The sequence below is a fragment of the Psammomys obesus genome, unplaced genomic scaffold (genome assembly GCF_907164565.1).
Source record: "Psammomys obesus unplaced genomic scaffold, mPsaObe1.curated_primary_1811, whole genome shotgun sequence".
Lineage (NCBI taxonomy): Eukaryota > Metazoa > Chordata > Mammalia > Rodentia > Muridae > Psammomys > Psammomys obesus.
This window is the reverse complement of record NW_026590062.1, coordinates 29002284-29028536: the sequence shown is the minus strand read 5'-3', so window position 1 is coordinate 29028536 and position 26253 is coordinate 29002284. Positions and strand designations below refer to the sequence as shown.

Below are 26253 nucleotides of genomic sequence, written 5' to 3'. Positions count from 1 at the left end.
GCACCCTCCAATACATGTTGCTTTATGCCTTTAGTCTTTTTCTTCCCAACACAAAATTTTTCATTTTTCTTCTTTTTTTAACATATATTGGTGTTTTGCCTGCATGTATGTCTGTGAAGGTGCCAGATCCCCCTTGAAATGGAGCTATAGACAGTTGTGAGCTGTCATGCAGGCGCTGGAAATTGAACCCAGGTTTTTTGGAAGAGCAGCCGGTGCTCTTCACCACTGAGCCATCTCTCCAGCCCCAGAAATCTTCATTTTCAAGAAGCTAATCCTGACTGACTTTGCTTTACATATGAGTATTCCTTGAATTTTCTTACCATTTTGTTATCTTCCCATATTTATAGACTATGCTCTATCATACTCTTGGTCATATGTATATCATTTTGATCTGTATGTAAACCTTTTCTGTTTGTTTTGTTCCTAATTTCACGTATGTCCAAAAGTGTTCCTTTAGTCTTACTTTCTCAAATGAAACATGATTTTAAATTTCATTCCCGCTAAGTTAATTAAGAAATTGCCCCATTTGGGAGCACTTTCTTTTTCTCCCCACCAAAGATCTCACACAAAGCATTGAGTGAACTATTGTCCACTATCCCTTTGTCCTGGCTGTACTAAGGCTTCCACTGTTAAACCATCTCAGCTCTTAACATTCAGGAGCTCAGCTACTTCCAAAGACCAGAGCCATCTTGGTCGCAGCTGGACACTTCAGTGGCTTCCCATTTTAGATATTTTCTGTCAGCCCCTCTCACTCTTTTGTTCTCCCCTGTTCTACCCAGGAGCCCTGAAAAAAAAAAATTGCTAAGTATTAGTAACATGGAGAAAAAGTGGACATTGATCTGTGGGGCTCTAAATTATTTAAAGGATAGTTCTAAAGCCCCCGGAGCCAGGATGTTGGGTGAAAGTAAAACACATTCAGAAGAGATAAGACATGGGGAATCAAATCACTGTCTTAGGATACAGCCTCTTTGGTGCCATAGTATATCCATGTTCTCCTGAAGTACTGTGATATCATTGGTATTTGCCTGTAAAGTCCAACAGCATTTGCATGACTGCCCCTTAACATCTAAGTATGCAACACATCGATTTCCACAGTTTAAGACTGCTGCCTGTGGTCCTGGTGATTTTTAAAGAGTTCCTATCAGGAAAAATGCATGAGCCTGGCTTTAAGGACATATAACAATATATGTAATAAGACCTCACTTGCAGTTCTATTTCCTAGATTAATGGATATGATTAAAATTAAGATGGAATAAAACTTTTAAAAGACAGTTAAATAAAATCCAAATTGATTGTGGAATAAAGGGCAAATTGTAACTTGCAATCATGTGTCGCCGAGTTCCATATGTTGTAAAATTCCTTGAGAACTGGCACAAAGTTCTCCTGAAATAATTTCTGCCTCTTAAATGATGGGTGCTTCATCTTTTATTGTAGCATTAATTGAGACTCTCATCAAATACGAAATGCGTGATATAAAATTTATGAGCACTTGCCTCCTGACTTGTGCCACAGAAGCGCTGCCACGGCGCTCTCTCAGCCTTCGCTGTTACCTTCTGGCCTCCTTATGTCTTTATCCTCTCCTGCATCTCACTTCACCTGCAGTCATTCCTCCACCACGTGGCTCTTATTTCTGCTTCTGACTACATCTAAATGCCATCTATGAAGGTGAAGATTCGTATTGAACGTGTGTTTAAGCCTCATGGGAGTGAGCACGTCATTTGAAACTGTGCCCTAATTATTAAATGTCAGTTTGAAGGCCAGTGATGAGTCATAATCTCTAACATCAACTTTACAGTTTGATTTTCTTGGCAAGAGTTTATTTCAAATATGTATGAATGAAGAGAGGTTGTTTTTGTATTCTGACTTCTAGGAAGAAGTAATGAGTCTTTTCCTGTCATCCTTTAAAATATCACTTTACCTTTTACAGATACGAGGATTGAAATCTCTTCATTGATTTAGGTCAGCCATTTCTTAATTTTTTTTTTTTTTTTTTTTTTTTTTTTTTTTTTTTTTTTTTTTTTTTGGAGATGGGGCTTCTCTGTGTGGCCTGGCTGTTCTGGACCCACTTTGTAGACCAGGGTGGCCTTGAACTCACAGCCATCCATCTGCCTGCTTCCCTGAGTGCTGGGAGTAAAGGCATGTGCCACCATGCCCAGCTCATTTCTTAATATATAGACTTTTCCTTAGAGGACCCTCCTTACCTGTCTATAACTGTTAAAGCCACACACACACACACACACACACACACACACACACACAAATCCATTTTATGGTCACTGAGTTAGAAAAGACTGAAAGTCGTTGTTTATATCATGAAATTTGGTCTTTTTCCATTTCATTATGTAAAATGGTTTGTGCTTATTATGTTTTCTCGCCTATCATTGAAGAATTTTCACGGTTCCCTTTCACATGAAGCCTACACACTGCATGCATGTAGGTTTACTTAGATGTCTATCTTTCTCCGTGCACTTGTAACTTTACTTACCTTTTTAGACGTATATCAAATTCAGCTTCTTCCTTTTTTCTTTCTTTTTACTTTAAATTACAAAATGTTATACCCTTACTTTTACATTTCGTCTTTATTTTCTTTGATTTATTTTTCTTTAAGCAAAGGAACCCATAAGACTGTCATATAACTAGAAAATGGTATTCTGTATATCTACTACTAAAACTCTCAAAGAAGATAGAAGATAATTTAGCACAGATAACAAGAAAATAATCCACCTTGATCATCATATCCAAGATTTTGTACGTAATACCTCCCATGCCTGTTGAGTATCACATAAGACTAACCCTGTCACAGTGATCACATAGATATGGGGTACTAATCAAATATTCAACACTAGCTCTACATGTAACACATTCATTAAATCTTACAAATGTGATGCATTTTGCTTTGGGGATATTAATGAGATTTCATATTTCATTCCACAGCCACTTAGTATCACTCAGTAATTTGGAATGCTTCTGAAAACCCTAGATAGGACAGCTCTTGAGGCTGGAGTGGTCTCTACCTCTATAGTTTATTGTTTTCTAGACTGTTGTCTTAACACTAAACTACATTACTAGCCTCGGCTTATCATTTTTATTTCAATAATATATCTTTGCTTTGTTGTGACTCCTTTTTTGCCATCTTTTCAGAGTAAATGTAGGTTGCTGTCATCTGTTAGCAGTGGGTAATATAAAGGTCATTAGCGAAAGAGAAGTTACTAATAACTCCATCTTCACAGTAGTGCTAGAAATATGCCTCAGTCAGTAAAGTGCTTTCTGCATAAGCATGAGGAACTAAGTTCAGATCCCTATTTTTAAAAGCCAAGCATAACAGCAAGTTCCTCTGATGCCAGTACTGGAGAGGCAGAATAAGGAAAATCTCTGGAGCTTGCTAGCCAGCCAGTCTGGCTGAAGCTCAGGATCCAATTCATTGAAAGACTATCTCAAAAATAAGGTGGCGAGCAAGAGAAGAAGAAATGGAATGGCCTCTGCACAGGCACACACACATACACACACAAAGTAAAATTTGTGTGTTTTATTGCTCTGAAGAGAGATCATGACCAAGGCAGATTAAAAAAGAAAGCGTGAAATTGGGGGCTTGTTTACAGTTTCCAAAGGAGAGTCCATGATCTTCATGGTGGGAAGTATGGTGACAGACAGGCAGGCATGCACTAGAACAGTGGTTGAGAGTTTTTATCTTGTCCACAGGCAAGAGACAGAGAGGATGAGACTGGGTGGCCTGACTTGCTCAAAGCCAGGCTCTGAGCTGGTCACTGAGCTCACACCCTCAGTGACCACCTTCTCCACCTTTCTCCAGAAAGCCATACCCCCTGATCCTTCCAAAACAGTTTCACCAAATAGGGACTAAGCATTCAAATATGTGAGCCTGTGGGTCCATTTGCCTTCAAGCCACCACACGAAGCTCAGTGTCTTGTTATATTTTGCTACTTCTATAACAAACCTTTATCCTTTTTCTGCTATGCTTCTCTTCAGTGTTCACTGCCTGCCAAAAAAATGTCTAGCTTACATGCAACCTCCAAAATGCAATTGTTACAATGCAAATTCAGAGTTCAATATTTTATTGAAAAATCTATTCTCCTGGGTTTATACTTGGTAGTGAAACATATACCTACGTGCCTTAGGGTGACTTTCCAGAGTAGGACACTTGTAAGTATGGCAGGAAATAACCCCACAAAACACATCCAACCAGCAGTTCACCAAGTTTCCAAGTCAAAAGTTATAAAAGTCAAATGATCTTTACATTTTTTAGCAAAGGTATTAGATTTGTCAGCTTAACTCATTCTAGTGTATATTTTCTGTTTTATACTGTGTATTCTCAAGAAACTGATTTGTTAATTTATTTTGGAAAGAAATAAAACTGTAAGCCTATGAGGTGAAAGGCAAAGACAGAATTAAGATCAAGTCTAGGCTAGCCTGAGCTACATAGTGAGACCCTGTCTTTTAAAAAAAATAATAATAAATAAACATGTCAGTGTAATGTGACAGTATTTCAAGACTTGCTTTTTCCTTATCATTTGGAAAGCCAACAAGGGTTTATTATCTATTTTATGCAAACAGGCAAAAAGAGCTTCTGCACTAAGAATTTGTAGTCAGTAGGAAAGATAAGCTATCTATACAAATAACTATGTTGCCATAATTGCCAGTCTGAGAAGTCCTTACAACTTAAGCAAAATCCTTATGCATTGCAAGAAGCCGCTCATGAACAATTCAGGAAGGCTTTCCATTAAGAGAAAGATGGCTGAACTAACCCTGGAGGGATGGATAGGAGTTTGACAAGAGTGGTTGAAGGGATTCTAATTCATTTAGTGCCTACATGTGCAAGGTAGCATGGAGGGGAAAAGAAAGCCTGGGGCGTGTTCAGAGACTAGCAAGCATTCTGGTTTGACTGGCACATGGTACCTATGCAAGCGAATAGTAAAAAAATCTGACTAGAAAATTTTCATGGAAAGACAAACTTTGCAGTTGTGACAGGATGCATTCTGACTGGGTGAGACTAGCACTCGTGTCTAGATGGTAGACTGTGGCACTCATACTTGCAAATGTCAGTGCAGGCACCTAGTTGTAAGGCTAGGATTGGAAACATGGGTCTTACAGGTTTAGATTTGATGTGGCAGAATTTGGAACTTGTCGGAACTCAGAAAGTACAGCAAGATATCTGGTGATATCACAAAGGGAATATGAGAAATCCACCTCCAACCCATGCACAGCCCACTCGATGAAAAGTGGGAAAAGATTTAAAGGTTGAGAGCTGAGGTGCTTTTCTTTAGGACATTAAGCAAATGCAGGCAAGCAGTAGAAGTGGAGGAGAGAACTGAAAGATCTCAGAAGCTACTTCTGACTTCCACACACTGTGACATGCACACCCATACATCATATACACACATGTCCACTGGCATGTAGACTACTAATACATTTGTCAGCCACAGATCTCCATGCCATCTTTAATAGTTACTAGCTCTGTAGTTTCAGGACTTGAGACAAAGGAAAAGGTTGGCATTTATTGAATAAACACATGACTTAAGCCTTTATACTAAAGCCCACACTGTCCTATTAAATGAAATAAGATACATAATACTTCAGTGAGGCTTTTCTTAGGCTGCCTTCTCAGCCTAAGAAAATAAACAGATATCTATCTATCTGTCTATCTATCTATCTATCTATCTATCTATCTATCTATCTATCTATCTATCTATCTATCTATAAGTAGAGATCTTTTTGTTTCCATTTATGTGTATCAGTGTTTGTCGGCATGTATTTATTACCCCATGTGTGAGCCTGATTCCTGCAGAGGCTAGAAGGGAACATCAAAATCGCCAGGACTGTAAGCCACCCTGTTGGTGCTGGAAAGGGAACCTAGGTCCTCTAGTCAGCCATCTCAGCCAAACTGATCAGTTTCAAGTTCGGTGAGAGACTGCCAATGTCTCAAAAAAATTAATGGGGACCATTTGACATCAAACTGTGACCTTTACCCCCATCCATGTACCTGTCTATGTTCCCATACCAGCAAGTACATGCACCATACTCGCTACCACACCACTTCCACTGAGTAAAAACTTAGATTGTTCTAGAAGTCACCCCACATAGATCATCAGTCTTCAATTGTGGGGAAGTTCCTACTAGCTTCACTTTCCTTTAGTTGCCACCATTAAATGTGTTTAAAGGTAAAAACCTACTATTCTTTCTTAAAACAGTGAAATCAGCTAGCCAATAAACCACTTGGTGAAAGGGTTTAGTCTCATGGACTAAGCCCCATTTTTGGCTTGTGTTTTGTGTCTTAAATGTTTTGTTTTGTTTTTTTAGTTTCATTAGTAGAGGCATAATTTATATACTGACTATCTAATTTTTATTATATACCTATTGGACAGAGGCCATGTCTGTCTTTATAGTTACACATTGGCCCACAGTTTCTGGCACTCAATAAATGTTAAATAATATTTCTATTCAGCATTCTGCAGACAGGAAGCATATGGTAATAAATGTCAGAGCACAGGTTGGAAATCTCCAGAAAGTTATACATTATATTCCTTGGAAAAACCAGTTCAGACATTTTTGTGAATGAAATTTCTTTTTAAGAGCAGTTCCCCAGGATCAAATGTTACTTAGCAGTTTTCCAGCCTTCATTTTTTTTTATAAATTAAAACTTTTCCTCATTGATAATAATAAAATTTTTGAAGTGTTAGCATTAATACACTCTCATATGGAAATGTGTAAGTGATTTTATAGATCGCATGAAGAAAATATAGTTCATAGTCTGAAGAACAGCACAAGAAAACATTGAGAAGCTTGAACAATGCGTCTTTATATTGTGACATATGGGATGTGAAAAGCGGAAACAACAGGTATTTGTCATTAAATTTCGGTATGACTTGGAGGTGCATCGCTGCCACAGTTGTTGCAGACCTCACAATGGTTTTAGACTTTAACTTAATATTTTTCTCACCTGAGTACTCCAGCACTACTTAAAAATCTTACTGTAGTGACAATAGGAGTAACAGTGCCATAGCCTAGAATAACATATGCCATAGATATTTTAAAAACCTGATGCCAAAAAGAAAAAGAATTCTTTTTGAGGGTGTTTCTCAGTTGAGAAAGAAGTGGTTAACCATACTGAGCTACCCAACATGTTCTAAAAACATGTATCTAAAGTTTCTTTCCATAATTTGCTTACCCTGTGATTGATCTTCTGACACACTGCTTTGAAGTTTTGGTTCCTCTGATTAAGAGTCTGCATAGTACCAATTACAGTATAACCTAGGGTTATGGTATCTTGCTGAAATGTCCATTGTAAAGACTCTGATACTCACTACCTGTTGGCCATTTTCCTCTCCATAGGGTCCTTACAATATGGAACTAAGTAAATTAGTAGAGTAAGGTAGAGAGAGAAGAAATGTGCTAAAGAGGCTGAGCAAAACACTCCATCCCTTTGGTCATTTATTAGAAGCAAGTTACTAGCTGTAGCCCACACTCTGGGGAAGATTGTCCAAGTATCTGAGTACCAGAGTCAGATCACCAAGGCCATTGTAGGGGCTGCTGAAACACATGGCTTTCAGGTAAGATAGGCCTTTGAATGTATTCTAGGTCTTCTGGTTCTTAAAAATACCTAAGAGCTTGCATGCAGTAGACAAAATGATCTTATTATACTAACAAAGCCCAATAAAATTATTAGCCAAAAATAAACAATTTAATCCATAGATAAACAAACTAATACACTGAGTGACTTGCTCCTCAGCAAATTGGCTGTAAAACTGGAGCCCTTTAAACCTTACACTCTGCCCTTGTAGGCTATTACTGCAGCGAAAGCCATTCAAAAAGAGCATCATACCTCAAAATATAGAGAGAGGTCTGAATTTTCTATTGTATAAAGACAATTTTATACACAGGTTTTACTTAGAAAAATGCGCAAGATGCCTTAGATTCATCCATCGTGCACTATTTAGGACTTAGAGTGTTATTTTTCATCACTTAACATCATTTTAAGATCTGCAACAGCTGGAGCCCTCTATCCTAACAGATGTTCTTAGTCTAAATCCATATTTAGGAGTAAATATTTTCTGATAGAGAGGTGAACAATGTGAAAAAGAAGCATTGGTCTAGTGCCCTGTTCTCCTCGTGTCTTCCTGTGCTCTGACTCCCAGGACTGAGGTAAAGATCGTGGAGATTCCCAGTGAGACCCACACTGCCAAACCTTGGTTCTTCTACTGTCTCCTTGCTTGGAACAACAAAGCTACAGTGTGCTTCAGATGAGTGGGCTTCTGTCCCTGGGTCTAACCTGAACCTTCCTTTGCCTTTTTGTTTCAGCTTATACCCAGGACCCATCATGTCTGAGATGCGGGTACAAGACAGTAACAAACAGATAATAGCTCTAGTTTAGGTCCATTGTCTTGAAGTGCAGCACAGGAAGTCGGGTCAAGGTCATGAGCTATGACAGTAGAGCAAGTTAATAGTCTAACCCATCTGTGTAGGAGATCCTAAGTAACCACAAGAAAAGAAAACCTCCCATAATTGAGTTTGGAAAAGTCTAATGATTCCAGGCCAATATGCAGAAATTGCATTTCTGTAATAACTAGCTACAAATGATTGAAATGAGCATGAACAAAGTATAGTTTTAGTTAAAATATCAATTCCTTTAATTCTGTTTTATATAAGTTTCTCATAAGTTCTTCTGTGCATTTGACAGAATAAAAGGAGTTTTCTCATCAGTTGATTACAAAAAAACAGTTGTCTTTTGTGCACACAAACACCCGCTTGCTTTTCTGGGTAATCTGAGGATTGTACTTTTTTGTTTGCTATGGGTTGGGTTTTGTTTTTGTTTGCTTTTTGTTGTTGTTTTGGTTTTTGTTTTATTTTGAGACAAGGTTTCTCTGCCCTGGCTGTCCTGGAACTCACGGAGATCCACCTGACTCTGCCACCCCAGTACTGGGATTAAAGGTGTGTGCCACCGTGCTTGGCCTAGGGCTGTACTTTTTTTTTTTTTTTTAATAATGGCTTGCTATTTGCTTTTAAAAGCCCTTAATGTAAGCATTCCACATTTTCATTAACTATTAATTTTAGCTATGCTTTTTAAAATTGTTTATTCATATTCTTATGTATATTGGTGTTTTGATTGTACATATGTCTGTATGAGGGTGTCAGATCCTCTGGAACAGGAGTTACAGACAGGTATGGGCTTCCATGTGGTGCTGGGAATTGAACCTGGGTCCTCTGGAAGAGAAGCCAGTGTTCTTAACCACTGAACCATCTCTCCAGCCCTTAGCTATGCTTTTTAAACCTCATTTTAAAATCTGTATCTGGTGTTGTTTGTTCAGCACACTTTTAGCCTGGGTGGTAAAGCAGCTGGCCTACTGTGGCTCCTAAGTGGTGTGGTATAGACAAGAATAAGACTTTAATTATGTATCATTTTATTGACAACACTCATTCCCAGAAGGGAAAAATGACTGTTATTGCAAAAGACGTATAATATGAGTTTCATTCATTGTAAAGGAAAAATGACGCTGTATTATAGCATATCCAACAATGGGAGGATTCTGAAAATGTGACCTGTCTCTGAAACAGCATAATGGTGGAAGTTATCAAAATAGAAAAAAGTGTCAGTGTGAAGTGCAGGCTGATCAGAAATAGTCTTCCCAGGCCAGTTTAGTTTGGGCTGCCATGCATGAATGGAAGTGCTCTACTCTCAGGGGAGCGGGAGCCTCCATGTCAGTTGTTTATCTCCTTAATCCCTCCCCCTTTGTGGTTTCTGTGTCAGATCTGAAATGGAAGGCCTGTAAATACAGTGATCATCACATGGATAATCACCTGCATTAGGAACCGCCCTGCCTCTCTAGTCTAGCTCTAGCTGTTCCCCACATGTCGCAGCCACTCCGTGCTTGGATTTTAACCTGACTGCTTCATTAGATCTGTGAAACTCAGTACAAGGCGCCCTGGGGCAGCACAGATGGGGGCTTGCTTGTTTTCTTTTCTCACTTTTGCCGCAATGGCACACTAACAAGTCCTTTTCAATTTAGCGTGATCAGTTCACTTGGAATTACTCCTGATATTTGGAACCTGCCGTACTTTTCTACCCACCATCTATGCTCTCTCTTTCTTCCTTGTTTTCTGACCTAATACCTTTTCTTTCTGCTCTCTCATGCAGTGAATCTGAGAGCAAAAATTCTGCTTAAAATTCTTGTTGGGTCAAACTGTTCCCCTCTGTTGTTTTGTTTGTTTTGCTAAGAGGAAAAAATGAATGCTGTTCTATCATTGTATCTACAAACGCCTTCAGCTCAGAGGTTAGTGGTGACAGAGTCAGCAGTGGTGTGAGGCAGCTGCCTTCTGGTGTGCTGTGACTTGAGGCACCAGGCCAAGATCAAAGGAAGGTGAGAGGAAGCTAGTAAAAATAAGATCATTTTAAGGCATAGAATAAGGACTTGGCTCTTCTGGTGATAGGGACCAGCTCAGCAAACCCGTGTTTGGAGAGATAGAAATTGTGTTGGCTTTTCTTAAGTATGTCCATCCTAAGCCAGAAATGTATTGGTGCTTGAAACTGTTTACATATGTGAAAATGTCCTAAGGCATACCTTCCATATAAGATAATGATTTGAAGCCAAGCATGATGGCACAAGCCTAAAATCCTAGCACTTGAGAGATGGAAGCAGGAAGAGAGACAGTTCAAAGCCAAATCTTATATACTAAGATTCAGGCCAACTTAGGTTACATAGTGAGCCCCTGTCTAAAAGAGAAAAAATACTCGTGTAAGTATTTTTTATTTATTCTTGCCATTAATTTTTAATATACCACATTACAGTTAATAGATTAGTATAAGAACAAAGCTGGCATTAAAAAAATAATAATAATATAGCCAAACATGATGACACAGATCTATAATCCCAGCACTCAAAGACAGGGAGATTAAAGAGTTCAAATCTAGCCTGGGCTACCTAAGGAGCCTACTCTATACAAATAGTACAGTTGACTTGGGGCTTAACTTGAAGTTCATCTAGCAACTTGAGGCCAGGATCTCAATCCTCAGCACTGCTCCTTCCCTCAGTTTAACTACTACATATGGACTTTCAGTCTTTCTGTCATAGTGCAACTTTAATCATACAGATTCCTTATCTTTTAGTTACCCTGAATCTCCACCTCTGTCCTAGAACTCATTATCCCCCAGGCTGGGCTTGAAAAGTAGTTCTTAGGGGCTGGGAAGATGGCTCACTGGTTCAGAGTATTTGCTGCTCCTGTAAAGGATCCCTGTGTTTGCTTCCTAGCACCCTCACAATAGCTCACAACCATTGATAACTCCTGTTCCGGGGGTCTGCTGCCCACACCTGGCACCAGCCATGCACATGGTACACAAACATACATGCAGGCCAAATACTCGTATACATAAAACAAATAAATCTAAAATAATAATAATAATAAGTGTAGTAGTAGTTCTCACCAGAGCTATTCAGTTGCATTATTCAGCTAAGAATTCATGTAGTTAATTGTGACAGCTTAGAAAACAATACATTGATATTGTTTGAACCTTATCATTTGCCTTGATATCTCAGCCAGAAAATATTATTAACTATGTGAATTATAAATGTTCTTTTATAAGTAAATTGGAAAGGTGGTAACCTTGCTTGCTTGAACCAGTTGTCAGGGGTATGTGTTGTGTGTGTGTGGAGTCATCGGCTGTGGCTCATTGGTTGACCTGATGTTCCTCTAGTGAATGATGTAAAGAATTGAACATTCAGCTTAAGATTTCCTGTTAACTGACCTTTGCACACCCTCAAAAGTGTGTGTTTTTGAAATCTCTGTTATTAATATAGTGGGCTGTAAGTACATGCATATATTTCTTCATTAGTGTTTCCCTCAACATGGAGGGACTACCCACATTTATTTTAAAGGCACTGACTGTAGTTACTGCCTTACATGGTTTGATGCAGCAGTCGTTCTAGTTGAGTTGGATCTGCTCACTACTTGGACTCAAATCCTATCCTTCTATTAATATCTCTTGGCAAAGATAATTTTGGAGGAATGTAAGTTAAGATGTAGAGACTCTTGACAGTTGTCTGCAGTTTTTTTCACTTTCAAGAGGGAAGTAAAAATGAAAAGTAACATTGCCTCCACTTTTTATCATTCCTAAAATTAAAACGTATGCACAAGATAAACAGTAAAAGTGTAAGGATTTAGTTACATAGATGTATGTATGTTTTTGGTTTGGGGTGGTTTGTTTTGTTTTGTCTTTCAGTAGTCTGTTAGAAGAGCATTAGAGTATATCATAATGTTTATTAAATTGTGCTCAGAAACTATTTAAAGGCTAGAAGACCTTTGTGTATTAAAATTTTTAAGTTTGTTTGTTGGTTTGTTTTTAGAGAAAGGGTTTCTCTGTGTAGCCCTGGCTGTCCTGGACTCATTCTGTAGACCAAACTGGCCTGGAACTCACAGAGATCTGTTGCCTCTGTCTCCCCAAGTGCTGGGATCACAGGCAAGCACCATTGCACGCAGCTTATTTTTAAGTGTTAACTTTTGTTAGCCTTTTCCTCTTAGTCAAAAACTAGGCATGGTGGCCCAAACCTTTAATCTCAGCACTTAGGAGGCAGAAACTGGTGGACCTGTATGAGTCTGAGGCTAGTCTTGCTTGTGTAGCAGTCCTTGGCCTGGTGGACCTGTGTGAGTTTGAGGCTAGTCTTGCTTGCATAGCAGTCCTTGGCCAGCCAGGGATATAGCAAGACCTTGTCTTAAAGCAGGATTGGGGGGAGGGTATATAGATAGAATTATTCAATCCACATATTATGTACCTAGATTTCATAGTCATCAATATTTTGTCAAAATTTTTTCCTTTTGTTCCCCTGCCTCCTGGGTATTCCCAGTTACAAATTTTGTGACATTTCATCCTTAAATACTAGTGGGTACAACCTTAAAGGTTAAAGACTTATCACAGTAATTATTCCTAATATAAAACTGATGATTCCTCACATTTTCTGATTCTCAAATTACATTTGTTCAAGTGCCTTTCACAGCTGTTTTGTTTAAAATAAGATCCAGTTAAGGTCCATGCATTGGTTTTGTTCGTTTCCCCTCCCCACTTTATCTTTGAAGTTACCTTTAGTTAAAGACACAAAACTAGTTGCCCTATAAATGAGTCCCAACCTTCAGACTTGCTCAGCATCATTATCACTGTCTCCTTTAGTTTGTTCCTCTCTTTTTCTTGTGAATACAAGTTCCTGGACTAAAGTTTTGATTTAGTTTTGAAACTAATTGGTGTTAAGATATGTGGGCAGAATACTTCCTGGTTGAAAATGTGGCCTCCATTCTGCATCGTAACAGAGGCTCAGAATGTTTGGTGATCCCACTACAAGTGATAGGACTGATCACAGGGTTAAAATGATGACAGCTTGATCCCTTCCATTATAAAGTTACACTTTGCTCCCTGTGACCAGTGCGTAAGCTGTGCTGCTTTGACTCCATGCGAAGAACCGGTTCCCTGTCATCCTTTCACCCAGTGACTTTAACAACACTCCTGATCCTGTCTATAAATTTCATCATGGGATTGCAAAATATTTTTTTCCAGTGTCTGCACATCTAGTGGCAGGCGTTCTTTTCTCCAGAAGAGCTTTCTGAGAGGCACTGTTTTAATTAGAAATGTAGCCACCAGCATAGTCCTTGGGTTTCAAGTGAACGTCTTTCTTTGCTGAGTGAGGTCAGAACACCTGAACTCACTGTGACAGCAGCTGTAAAAACACATACTGCATCTTCTGTGTTCCAGCTCGTGAAGTGTGTTGACACTGTGTGACCCATTGTTTTTAATACCAAGACAAAAAGGAAATATTTTTAGGGTAAAAATAAAAATTAATCTATGTGAGTATATTGATAATTGTGTAGAAAGAACACTGAATGGGTTTCAAAATGAATTGTTTCTTCATTATCTAGCACTTTATAATTAACTGTTCTTTTTTTTTTTTTCCAGGAAGCTGCCACTTTTGCTAGAGAGCAAGGCTTTGAGGTGAGTTAACTCACAATTGCACACTAAACAGATCCTAAAGGTTTTTTTCTATCTGATAATGAAGTTCTTTTGGACAGTGATTGATGTGCTATTATACTCTCAGAGCCTCGCTGCAGTTGCCATGGAAACTTGGCAGTCGTCATGGTTTCTTTGTTCTGCCAGCACAGTGTTATGACGCACTCTGCTAGGTCTGCACCCAACATCGCCTACAGATGTTATTTATTGAATTTTGAAAAGCCTCTTGGGAAGCCAAGAGGTTGGGCACAGTTTCAAGCTGCCTCTGCAGATATGGGGCCTGTCAGTTTGTTCAGTTAAAAAGCTACCTCATTAGCTGCATTACATTTCATAAGAATTCAGTGCTGAAGCAGTAGTGGGGCAAGACGGAATAGGGAGCTATCATGTCACTTAAATAAGTTCAACCCTATCATATGTAGATTATCATTATGCAAATTAATTTCCAAAGGTTGTACTTAACAGTTGTTAGGGACTGATTAATTTAAATCCTGCTTATGAGCTTCCTGTTTAAATCTTGTCTCCCTCTCATCTTTTTAAAAAATAACATAGGACATGTTTTTTGTGTGAAGAAAATATTGACAGTTGGCCTTAATTTTCTGGTCTCGATTCTGTTTTCCTAATAGAAGGACAGTCTTTTCAAGACTCAAAATTCCATGTGGTTATTGTTGGCAAAATCAAAATACAGTCAAGTCCATAATATCTATCTTCTAATTGACTGTAAGAAAACACTAACTTCAGTATGAACCCAGGTTAATTGACAGATAATTAACTGAGTTTATGAGTCTTTTATGGTTATGATATTGAGCCAGAACTATGTCAGATGTCCTGCTTTATACATCAACTTGCAATATTATCTGACTATAGTAACTTTTAAAAATTATATTACTTATTTAGTAGGAGGCGCTTGCCTGCCACAGCGTATGACTTGCTGGAGTCAGTTCTTTGCTTCCACCGTGTGGGTCATGTGGTTTGGCAGCAAGAACCCTTACTGGTTAAGCCACCCCACTCGTGTAACTTCAGAAAGTCGATGTGACCAGAGCTGAGATTCTGGAACTCTACCTTATTTGCGTACTCAGTATTGTCTACCATGTACAGAAGCTGTGAGCATTGAGTAAACAATACTAATAAGCTTTAAGCTCCTTAAAGAAACATGAATTTGTGTTGCAGTTATTATTGAAGTGCATGAAAAGCAAATTCATCATTCAGGAACAAAATAATGCACGTGCGTGGCATCTGTGCCACGGGACGCCATACACAGGAAACATTTCCTCTTCGTAGAGGCAGGCAATGAGCATGTCTCTAAGAAGTCTCTCCATCTATGATTTCCATTAGAAATCAAAGGAAGACGACATAATTATTGACTTCTCAGAAGTTTGCTTTCATTATTTTAGTCATTGTACAGATAAGTAGTGTACAAAGGGAATTCCAAAGTTGCTTGTTTTGACTAATTTGTTTTAATATTTAATTTCCCAAACTTACAACTGTTGTATAAGACTAAATATAGTTAGGAGAGTGTTTAGTTCACAAATGCAATGTGGGGCCACCAAAATGCCTCAGCAGATAAAGGTATGTGTGACCTCTGACCTCCACACTAGAGCTTTGAGACGTGTAAATACTTACACTAAATTAATGTAATCTTTTTTTACGTGGAGCTAGGAACATAGTGCTCATGTACACACACACATTTAAAACAAATGTTTTGATTGTGAGAATATATGTACGTGTTTTCAGTTACTTTTAAAGTTTTACCACCAGGCATGGTTGTGGGCAACTCTTGTTAATGCCTGTACTCTGGAGGCAAAGGCAGGCAGATCTCAGAGTTCAAGCCAGCCGAGGCTACATGGTGAGACCCTGTATCAAATCATAAGTAAAGTTTTAACTGTGCTAAGTACTTATACTAAAAGCTAATATTCTCAAATATTCCAAATCATAATGCTTCATAAATAATAGGTTTTAGCATATAAATCTGTACCTGTCAGTTAGCTGTGTCATCATTAAACAAAAGTGTTTTTGTTCCATGATTAAGTATAAAACATGCTTAAGCATAAAACATGCATTGGTTCTGTAGTGCTTGGGTGATGTTTTTCATGTAGTAAACCTGCTACAGACTTTATTCCTTGAGCTCTTTGCTCTAAGCATGTGTGGTTTACATTCAGTCTTAGCAACAAACTACGTTCGATCTTTCCTGCTTACCAGCACTATATTAACCTTTCATTAGTTCCTATTTACTGATTTAAAATGGTTTCACTTTGTCATAAGTCTGCTGTAATGGATTAGAGCATATAAGCAAAGTGATGATTATCATAATCACATACCCTGTTAACTCTTGACATATTGAACAGCTCTGCTAGTGATGTTGACAGTGGTGTGTTAGATTCAGTAAGGCACATAGCATCTTGTTATGTCCCTCTATGGACTCCCAAAGTCATCAGAAGCATTGAAGAATATACATGAGCCATGAATAGAATAACCTCAAGTCAGTATTGTTAATAAAAATACAATCCATGTGTGGAATGCTATCTAAGAAAGCCAATGATTTGTAATGTCTTTAAAGCTTTCTTTAAATGTCTTTAAAGTTCATTACAGGAAAAAATGAAAGCATAGGTGTACAGTGTAAATAAAACAAGAGCAGTTTTCTTTCTATGGAAGTGTTCTGACGTTCTCACGTCTAGTGTAACAAACTAGACAAAAATTTGTATTTTATCACTTCAATCTTAATATTGGCTCTGAATTTGGAGCAAATCTAAAAAAGAAAAAAGAAGTGGAATTATTGAAAGAAAGGGGTAGCATGCATCCTTCCTTCCTACCAGCACCTCTGCCCTCCCTTATTTTCTGTTATTAATCTCAGTCCTTTCCCAAAACCACTGAGTATTGCCATCAGTGATCTGATTGCTGACAGGCCAGCCTGACACCTCTAAAAATAACCTGTGTTTATTCATCAGGAAAGACCCTCAGCAGCATTGTTTATAACGCCCGGGTGGGTTTCTCTGCAAACTCTAGATAATCTTTATTTAAAAAAAAAAAAAAAAGGCATCTTTAATCTTTAAAGTGAATTGGGCATTTTTTTCTTTTTTTTTTTAGAGAGAGAAGCAGCAGCTTAGGAGAGCACTGGAAAAGGAGATAAAAGCTGGAGCCAGGCAGAGCACAAGGCAGGAGAGTGGCTTTCTCTATATAGGTGATAGAAAATTGCATAGTACCCGATTTAAATGACAGACCTGCTAAGAATTTAAAATGACAATTCTTGGTAAAGAGTTTCATGAGGCTTTTATTATTCTGGAAAAAACAGCTCAGACTGCAGTGTGCTGTTAAGTCTTCCTTTTCTTGAGCTGAACTGATCAAAGGTTTATGTTGTTAGAGACTAAATAAAAGCAACGTACTTAAAAGCAGCCTTCATTATGAAGCATTTTTAAAATTGCCATAAATTAACATAAATTAAATAAAATGAAAATACCTCTAAAACCTAAATTTAGTTATTCTCTATATTTTCATTGTCTCTGTAAGAGAAAGATATATGCCAATTTTTAAAAGAAATTCAAACCATTGAGTCATTTATTCAGTGTTACTCCAAGCAAAAGTTTTCCTTTTCTTGTAGATGTCTAAGGCATAATGCTCTTTGCACATAGGGAACAAAGTGATCTTATTGCTCTGCCCTTTTTCCCTCGGTCTCTCACTATGCAGAACATCCTTTGGCCAGTGAGGCTCAATCACCTTGTAGCACTGAATGACAACGTGTAGAATTATACAGTCTAATAATCACACTCTGCTGCTCAAGTTAAGATTATTTAATAGTAAATGAAATGTAAAGTCAAGGTCAGGTGTACTGGCAGCTCTGTAGGATCAACTACCCTGAATGCTTAGACAGAAGGATTGCTTGAGCCCATGGATTTGAGACCAGTCTAAAACAGTGAAACTCTGTCTCAAAAAATAAAATGAAATGTAGTCACCGCGTTTGTCCTATACACATTTGTAGCACTCCACGGCATGTATGCAGGAAGGCCCGTTAATCAGCACTGAGGACAAAATCTAGAGAGCATATTCAGGAAGTAGTGGTTCTCTCAGGTGATACTCAAGTGCCTGTGTTCTTTACAAAGTTTAGGGTTGCAATAACTGTCACAGTGTCTGAAAATAATACCTAAGTCAGGTACTGCTGGCTAGGGGATACCCTGCAGTTTTCTGAGGTGGCCAGGTCCCCAAAGAGGACAACTTTTAAAACAGATTATGAAAAATAGATTGCAAAAACAATAAAAAGAAAAAGAAAAAAAAGATAGATTGCATAGTTTTCTAATACTGTTCCCCACAACCCAGAAGATAGAAGGGAAGAACCAATTCTGCAAAGCTGTCCTCTGAGCCCCCATACTTGTGCTGGAAAAGACATGTGCTTCTCCCAATAGTAATTTTTTTTTTTTTAAGAAAGTTAAAATCTGACAAATAGAGTTATCTAGCAATGACAAGAGCAGGGGGCAGGGAGTGAACCAGTTTAGTCAAACAAAGAGACACATTTCAAACAGAGGAGACAAGAATACAAAGACCTCTCACCAAGAAAGAACACAGTGTGCTGTACACTCCACGAGGCCAGTGTCTCTGGCTTGGGCTGAGGTAGCTTGAGACTCAACTGCTCATTGGCTGGTCACATGAACACTGGAATCTTACAGTTTCTATTGGGAAGACAAAACCAGAAATGGTGTATAGTTGAGTGAGCACTATGTGGGAATGGCACAGCTGGGACAGACGGGGACAGGGTATTCAAACATGTGCATCGCCTGCTTGGTGAAAATAAAGTGAAGACAAGAAAGTAGAATGAAGGAAATGTGTTTTTTAAAAAGAAAAAAGTTCACTCCTTTCATTGGGTGGCATGTGTGACAGTGTAGGTATGAAGGTCAGATGACAGTTTGTGGAAATCGGTTTTCTTCTACCATTTAGGCCCCAGGGATCAAACCCAGGTCATCAGACTTGGCAACAAGCATGTTTACCTGCCAAACCATTTTGTTGACCCAAGAAAATATGGTCTTTAAAATAATGGAAGATAATATTACACTAAACCAGTGGCGATAAAATACACTTTTACATTGTATAAAATGCTTCAGTTTATAAAATCTTTTCCAACATGTCACTGGCACATTTATACTTCTAGAAACCGTGAGAGGTAGATAGTAAGTTCAACAGGTGAAACCCAAGCCATATGACAGGTTCCAGTTCACACAGCTCACTCATACTGCCAGCATAATCAGAGCTCAGCTCTGCTAGTCTGGTAAATCACATTTTTTTCTCTGTCATGTTCTAACTTATTGGAAGAAAATGTTGAACTTCAAAATGGGCTTGAAGAATGAGGACTATCTGATCACCTCCCCCTGAGGGGGGAGCAGCCTTACCAGGCCACAAAAGATGACAATGCAGCCACTCCTGATGTGATCTGATAGACTAAGATCAGAAGGAAGGAGAAGAGGACCTCCCCTATCACTGGACTTGGGGAGGAACATGAGTGAAGAAGGGGGAGTGGGACAGGGAGGGGAGGAGGGAGAAGCTTATGGGGTATGCAAAGTGAATAAAGTGTAATTAATAATAAAAAAAAGAATGAGGAATATCTAAACATTGGACATTTATCTGAAGGTCAGGATTAACTTGTGAATGTACAGAAAAAAATGACTGAGGAAGAACAGTCTATACTTTTGTGGTAATAGCAAAAGGCATATAACAAGGTTTATAGAAGCAGCACCATCTGTGCGTAGCCAGGAAGCCGTGGTTCCAAACACTGAGATTCCTAGAGGCAGACTCGGGGATGTCGTCCTGGCTATACCACCTCTGTTTATAACCTCAGGCAGCATACTTAATGCCTGTGAGTGAGTTTCTCCATCTGCAAAATGAAATGTACTAACAGACCTACTGTGTGGGGTAGGAAAGGCCAGGTGGAGATTTTAGGGTAAGATAAAGGAAATCGTAGTGTCTTTTATATAGAGAAATTAAAGCTGGGAACCCTTTTAGAACCCTGTAATGGCTCACAGCTCAGCTCTGTGAACTTTTGTCTCTTACTCCACCCCTTGTTATCTTTTTCCTCCGTATTAGATATTACAGTTGAGTTTTCAGTGCTCAATATTTTTAAGCCCCTTTCTAAGGAGCATCTTACAGATTTGAAAGTTTTACGGGGGATTAAATTGAGAGTAATAAAATTAGTATTCTATTTTAGTATAGTAAATAATTAAGCTCTTTCAACTTACCTTATCTTTTTCATCTCCACAACTTTTACTTCTTTGTTTTTTCTTTATTCTTATTTTATATATGTAGTGTGTTGCTTGTGTGTATCTTTGTGTACCACGTGTGGGCCTATGGCCTGCAGAAGCCAGAAGGCTTTGGACCCTGAAGAACTGAGGTACAAACAGTTGTGGGCTGGCGCATGAATTGAACTGAGTCCTCTGCAAAACCAGCAAGTGGTCCTCACCCCTAAGCTGACTTTGCAGCCTTTTTTCTCTTTTGAAATAGGAACTCATAGCCCAAGCTAGCCTTGAATTTACTGTGGATGCCCAGCTGACCTAGAACTCATGATGATCCTCCTTACTCACCTTTCTGTACCCTGAGATTCTAGGAGTGGTCATGTGGTCGTGAAACAGCACCATTTATTTATTTATTTATTTATTTTTAGGTAAGGTCTTGCTCTGTGGCCCGGTCTATCTATCCCAAACTCAGGTTCTTTGTGTTTTCCCCTGGTACTATAATTACAGACATGTACTACCATACCTAGCTTCACCTTTTTTTTTTTTTTTTTTGGTAAAATAACCTTAGTTTTAGAAATTTGCAAAAACAGAACAGAATCTCCACATATATGTTACTTACCTTCCCCTACTGTTAACATCTTAAACAACCAAAGTTTCACGGCTGAAATCGGAAAATTAACGTACATTCAATGCAAAACAAAACGGGGATGTATTCCAGTCTTGCTAGTCTTTCCTCGTTTGTTTATTCTGTGTGGGGTGTTCACACATGCATATGGAGGTCAGCGAACAGTGTTGGAGAGTCATTTCATTCCTTCCTTGTGTGAGTTCTAAAGACCGCACTTATTAGGCTTGGCAGCAAGCACCTTGCCTGCTGAGCTCTCTCTCCTGCATAGTTTCCCTTTTTCTGTTGAAAATCTAATGCAGGATCCTACATTACATTTGTGTCATGGGTTGTTAGCAGCTTCCAGTCCATGACAGGTTTTTAGTCTTTCCTTCTTGTCTGTGACCCTGATAACTTCAGAGTCTGGTTATTCATTTTGTAGAATGTCCCACTCTCTCTCTTTGAGTGTGCCTTGTGTTTTCTTGTGAGTGGGTTGAAGTTGTATGTTTTTAACAGGAAAACCACAGAAGTGATGTGCCCTACTCAGAGCATCATATCAGGGAGGTTAAATGATGTCACAGAGTCTTATTGCTGGTGATGTTAACCTTGATCACTGGGCTAAGGTGGTATTGATTGTTTATCCTCTGCAGCTTCCTCCTTTACAGTCTATAGAAGAGTCTCTGGGACTATTCAGATATCTTTTGTCCAGGAATTTTAGTATCAGCTGGTTATTAATTAAAGTGATATTTATCAGTTTTCTCCACTTTACAATTACTGGCTTTTCCATTTATGGTAAGTATTATAAAGGGTAATTTGGTGCTGGGGCTTGAACCCAGGACTTAGCACAGGCCAGACATGCACTCTACCACTGTGTTACTCCCCAGGCCCAACATCTTTCAGTTGACTATTTCTTAGTTTTGTCAGTAAGTGAAGCCTTAGAGATAGTTACTAACCGGCTCATAGTCATACTGCTACAAAGTCTCGGTTTGCTATGTTCTCAAGCTCTTTGTGATTGCATCTTTCTTTTGAGGTGCATGATCTGTGTGAGGGACAAGGGCCTAACAGGATGGAAAGGGTGGCAGTCTATAGTGTTGTAAAGATAAACTGAGGTTTTGAGATAGAACTTACAATGCATGAAAACCATCTCTTGTAAGCAAGCAGCTGCTCCTGACCCCAGGGTGAGACACCTGGATTAGGTGCATTGCTAACAGGGATCCTAAAGTGAGCAATGAAAAGATTTGGTAGAAACTGTGTATGTGGATACAATAAAAATAAAAAGGTTGGATAAATCTAGGAAAGTTTCTGGTGTATATTTGAAAAGTTTATTTCAATCTTAAATTACCATTTTTATGAGATTAAATTTGAAACATAAGGGTTTTTTTTATTATTAAATTACCAAACTCTGACAGTGAACTGTGGGTTCCCAAAAAGTTGGTAAAAAGAAATCATGTAATCTTACTGTTAATTTATTCTTTACACCATTTTGAAAACTTGATAAAAATGTACTGGTATCCAGCGGATCTGCTGGAGGCTGAAGTCTAGGAGTCTGCCGCCAGATCAGGCAGTGTGGCGAGACACTCACCTCAAAACAATGAAAACTGAGGGAGGCAAGGTTTCTCAGTGGGCACTCACTGCCAAGCCTGACATCCTGCGCTGGAACCCATGTTAGAACAGAACCGACCCCTTCAAATTGTCCTCTGACCTCCACATACGTGCCATGGGATACATATCCACACAAATAAAATTTTTTAAATTTTTAAAACTCTTTAAAAAACATATATAGTTCACAAGACTCTGCTCTCAAGAGATTAGAATAAACCTCTGCCTTTTATTAAATATGCATTATATGTAAGCATAAAAATCTTTCAGTAGTAAAATATATTTGTACTAAGGAGATTCGCCTAATATACATCCTAATTAAATGTGCATTGTTTAACAGAGTGAAGATGTTGTTATTATATGGCATTTTGGGTTGCTTTTTTTGATGTTATTGTTTCTTTTAAAAAATTTATTTATGTTTTTTTTTCCTTTTTATTATTATTTATTGCAATTTGTTCAATTTGTATCCTGGCTGTAGCCTTCTCCCTCCTCTTCTCCCCATCCCACCCTCCCTCCCTCTTCTCTCACCCATGTCCCTCCCTCAGTCCACTGATAGGGGAGATCCTCCTCCTCTTCCATCTGACCCTAGCCTATCAGGTCTCATCAGGACAAGTTGCATTGTCTTCCTCTGTGGACTGGCAAGGCTGCACCCCCTCAGGGGAAGGTGGTCAGAGAGCCAGCCACTGAGTTCAAGCCAGAGAAAGCATCTGCTCCCCTTATTAAGTAAGGAACCCACTTGGAGACTGAGTCTGTGGGCTACATCTGAGCAGGGAGTTTAGGTCCTCTCCATGCATGGTCCTTGGGTGAGGTATTATTCTCTTCATGGCCCCCACCAGGGCTGTTTTTATGGCTCTGTTGGTCTCCTTTTGGAGCTCCTATCCCCTCCAAGTCTTCTTATCTCCCCTTTTTTTTCACAAGATTGCGTGCACTTTGCCCAAAGTTTGGCTATGAGTCTCAGCCTCTGCTTCAATACCTTGATCATTAGTCTTTCAGAGGACCTCTGTAGTAGGCTTCTATCCTGTTCCCTGTCTTCTCCTGCTTCTGGTGTCCATCGCATTTGTCCTTCTGAATGAGGATTGAGCATCTTCCTTGTTGCTTAGCTTCTTTAGGAGTATAGATTTTAGTATGATTATCCTATAGTATATGTTTCATATCTACTTATGAATGAGTATATACCATGTGTGTCTTTCCACTTCTGGGTTACTTCACTCAAGATGATCTTCTCTAGTTCCCACCATTTGCCTGCAGATTTCATGATTTCCTTGTTTTTAATTGCTGAGTAGTATTCCATTGTGTAAATGTACCACGATTTCTGTATCCATTCCTCAGCTAAGGGGCATCTGGGTTCTTCCCAGATTCTGGCTATTACAAATAAAGCTGCTATGAACATAGTTGAGCAAATGTCCATTTTGAATGGTTGAACAGCTTTTGGAAATCTGCCTAGTTGTGGTATAGCTGGATCTTGAGGTAGCACTATTCCTAATTTTCTGAGAAAGCGCCAGATTGATTTCCAAAGTGGTTATACAAGTTTACACTCCCACCAGCCTGGAGAGGTTGTTATTGTTTCTAATAGTCTATCTTCACACATTTAAGGGATATTTATTTATTTATTTATTTATTTATTTATTTATTTATTTATTCTTATTTCTTTCTGTTTGGCTGAGAATGAGAAGAAAAGCTTTCTTATAGGACAAGGGTCAAGAAGGATAGAAACATATAGAGGCATCAGGCAATCACTGCCCTGGTTAGCATTGTGTGCCTATTCCAATGGTCAAGGGAGCCTTCACTCTACATATTGGGTCCCCAGTGCTGCCCACCGAGATTCACTTTCTTATCAGAGATCAGGTAAGCACTGAAAAGTGAGCTAGTCCGGGCTAGTTTCAAACTCATTATCCTCCTGCCTCCACTTCCCACATGCTAAGATCACAGGCATATGCCACCATGACTGGCTGTCATACTTTTTTTAAATATCAAAGATTTTGTGTTCTCTCTAACTGTTGTAAGCTATTGTGACTCCTGCTTTGCTGACCTAAATTTTTCTCTTTGTATGTGATTTGTTCTCTTCCTATATATCCTTCATTTCAAGAGTTAAACATTTTGTGGTTTGTGTCTCTTTCTGCATAGATGTGAAACTTTGCCCAGTGATAAGGCAAATTGTCTAAAAAGCCCAGTCCATGGACAGCTTTAGAAGAGCATCAGATGAAATCCTGAATTTTCTCTAAATCAACTGAAAAGACGTTCAGGGATGTACCTCAGTTGGTAAAAAGAATGCTTAGAATAAATGAGACCCTGGGCTCCATCCCAGCATCACATACACTAGGCACAGAGATATTGCATCTAAACTGTCACCTGTACCCCCGCACCTGAGAGGTGAGGGCAGGAAAATGGGACACATGAGACCCTGTCTCAAAAATTCATATCAATTAAGAATAAAAGAGTTGAAAATATGTCTTTTAAAATTAAATCCTCTTTTGTTTTTTCATTTCTTTTCTGGCTTTTTTTCTTTCTTTGGCTTTCTTTCCTCTTTCCTCCTTCTCTCCCCATCCCTCCTATATGGCTGAAGCTAGCCTTAAACATGCAGTTATCCTGCCTCAGTCTCCAGAGTGCTGGAACTACAGGTGTGGGTCTCTACACCTGGCTCTATAATTTGTCTTTCAGGTTAAGTCATTGATCACATAAAGCCATGATTCTCAACCTTCCTAACTCTGTGACCCTTTTCCTATACTTCCTCATGTTGTGATGACCCCAACCATAAAATCATTTTAATTGCTACTTGTACTTCTGATACTGTAATGAAACATGATAAAAATATCTGATATATTACCCCGTGAAAGGATTGTTTCGCACATGCACACACATACACACCACCAAGGGGTCTTGACTCATCATAAGTTAAGAATGAGTGATAAAAAGTTTCATGGTCTGTATGAGATGAAAAATAGCATCAAAGCTGGGCATGGTGGCAGTACTTTGGAGGCAGAGATAGGTGGATCTCTGTGAGTTGTAGGACATGGAAGAACCCTGTCTCAAAGAAAAGGGGAAAGAAAAGTAGTATTAGGGTTTTGAGAAATAGGTTGTACTTATTAAAACTATTTTTGCTTGTTATGTAGTCCCGACTGACCTGGAGCTCACTGTGTAGAACTGGATAGCGTTGACCACGCCAATTCTCCCACCCCTCCCCTAGGGCTGGAATCACAGACATGAGCCACCATGCAGGCTTTACTGCCTCCCCCTCCTCCTCCCCTTTTTTAAATACAAAAATCACTTTATTCTAATGAACTCATAAAAATAGAAGCTAGATTAATGTAGCCATTCAAACCAACACTTGCCCAGTCCCAAACTCTGTATATCTCAGTGGACTTTTTTGAAGTTAGAAGAGCCATTTTGAAGCTGTGCAACTTCTCTTAGGGTTTTTATATACTTAGCCACTAAAAAAAGAAAGAAAGAAAATAAAAACTTGACCTGTCCAACAAAGGGTACTGGAAAAACTGGATATTCACCTACAGAAGAATAAAGCTAGGTTTGTATCTTTCTCCTTGGACAAACATCAATTCAAAACAGATCAAAGACCTGTGAAAACTTAAACTTCTAGATGAAATACAGGAAATACATAGACAGTTTTCAACAAAAGAAACACAAATGACCAATAATTATTTTTAAAGGTATTCAATTCAACACCCCTAGTCCACCTCACTTCAGAACAGCTACTATCAAAAAAATCTAATAGCAGGGCTGGGGATTTAGCTCAGAGGTAAAGCACTTGCCTAGCAAGAGCAAGGCCCTGGGTTCAGTAATCAGTTCCAGGAAAAAGGAAAGGAAAGGAAAGGAAAGGAAAGGAAAGGAAAGGAAAGGAA

At 38.8% G+C, this 26253-nt stretch overlaps 1 protein-coding gene across 2 annotated transcripts in view; it reads left to right on the top strand.

The window, feature by feature from the left end:
• Positions 1 to 26253, top strand: part of Adk (adenosine kinase) — a 432164-nt gene that overhangs the window by 329120 nt on the left and 76791 nt on the right. For both annotated transcript variants that reach the window (XM_055605919.1, XM_055605920.1), the window contains exon 8: positions 13943 to 13978. In XM_055605919.1, the coding sequence (XP_055461894.1) occupies positions 13943 to 13978 (36 nt within the window). The remainder of the gene's footprint in view (positions 1 to 13942; positions 13979 to 26253) is intronic.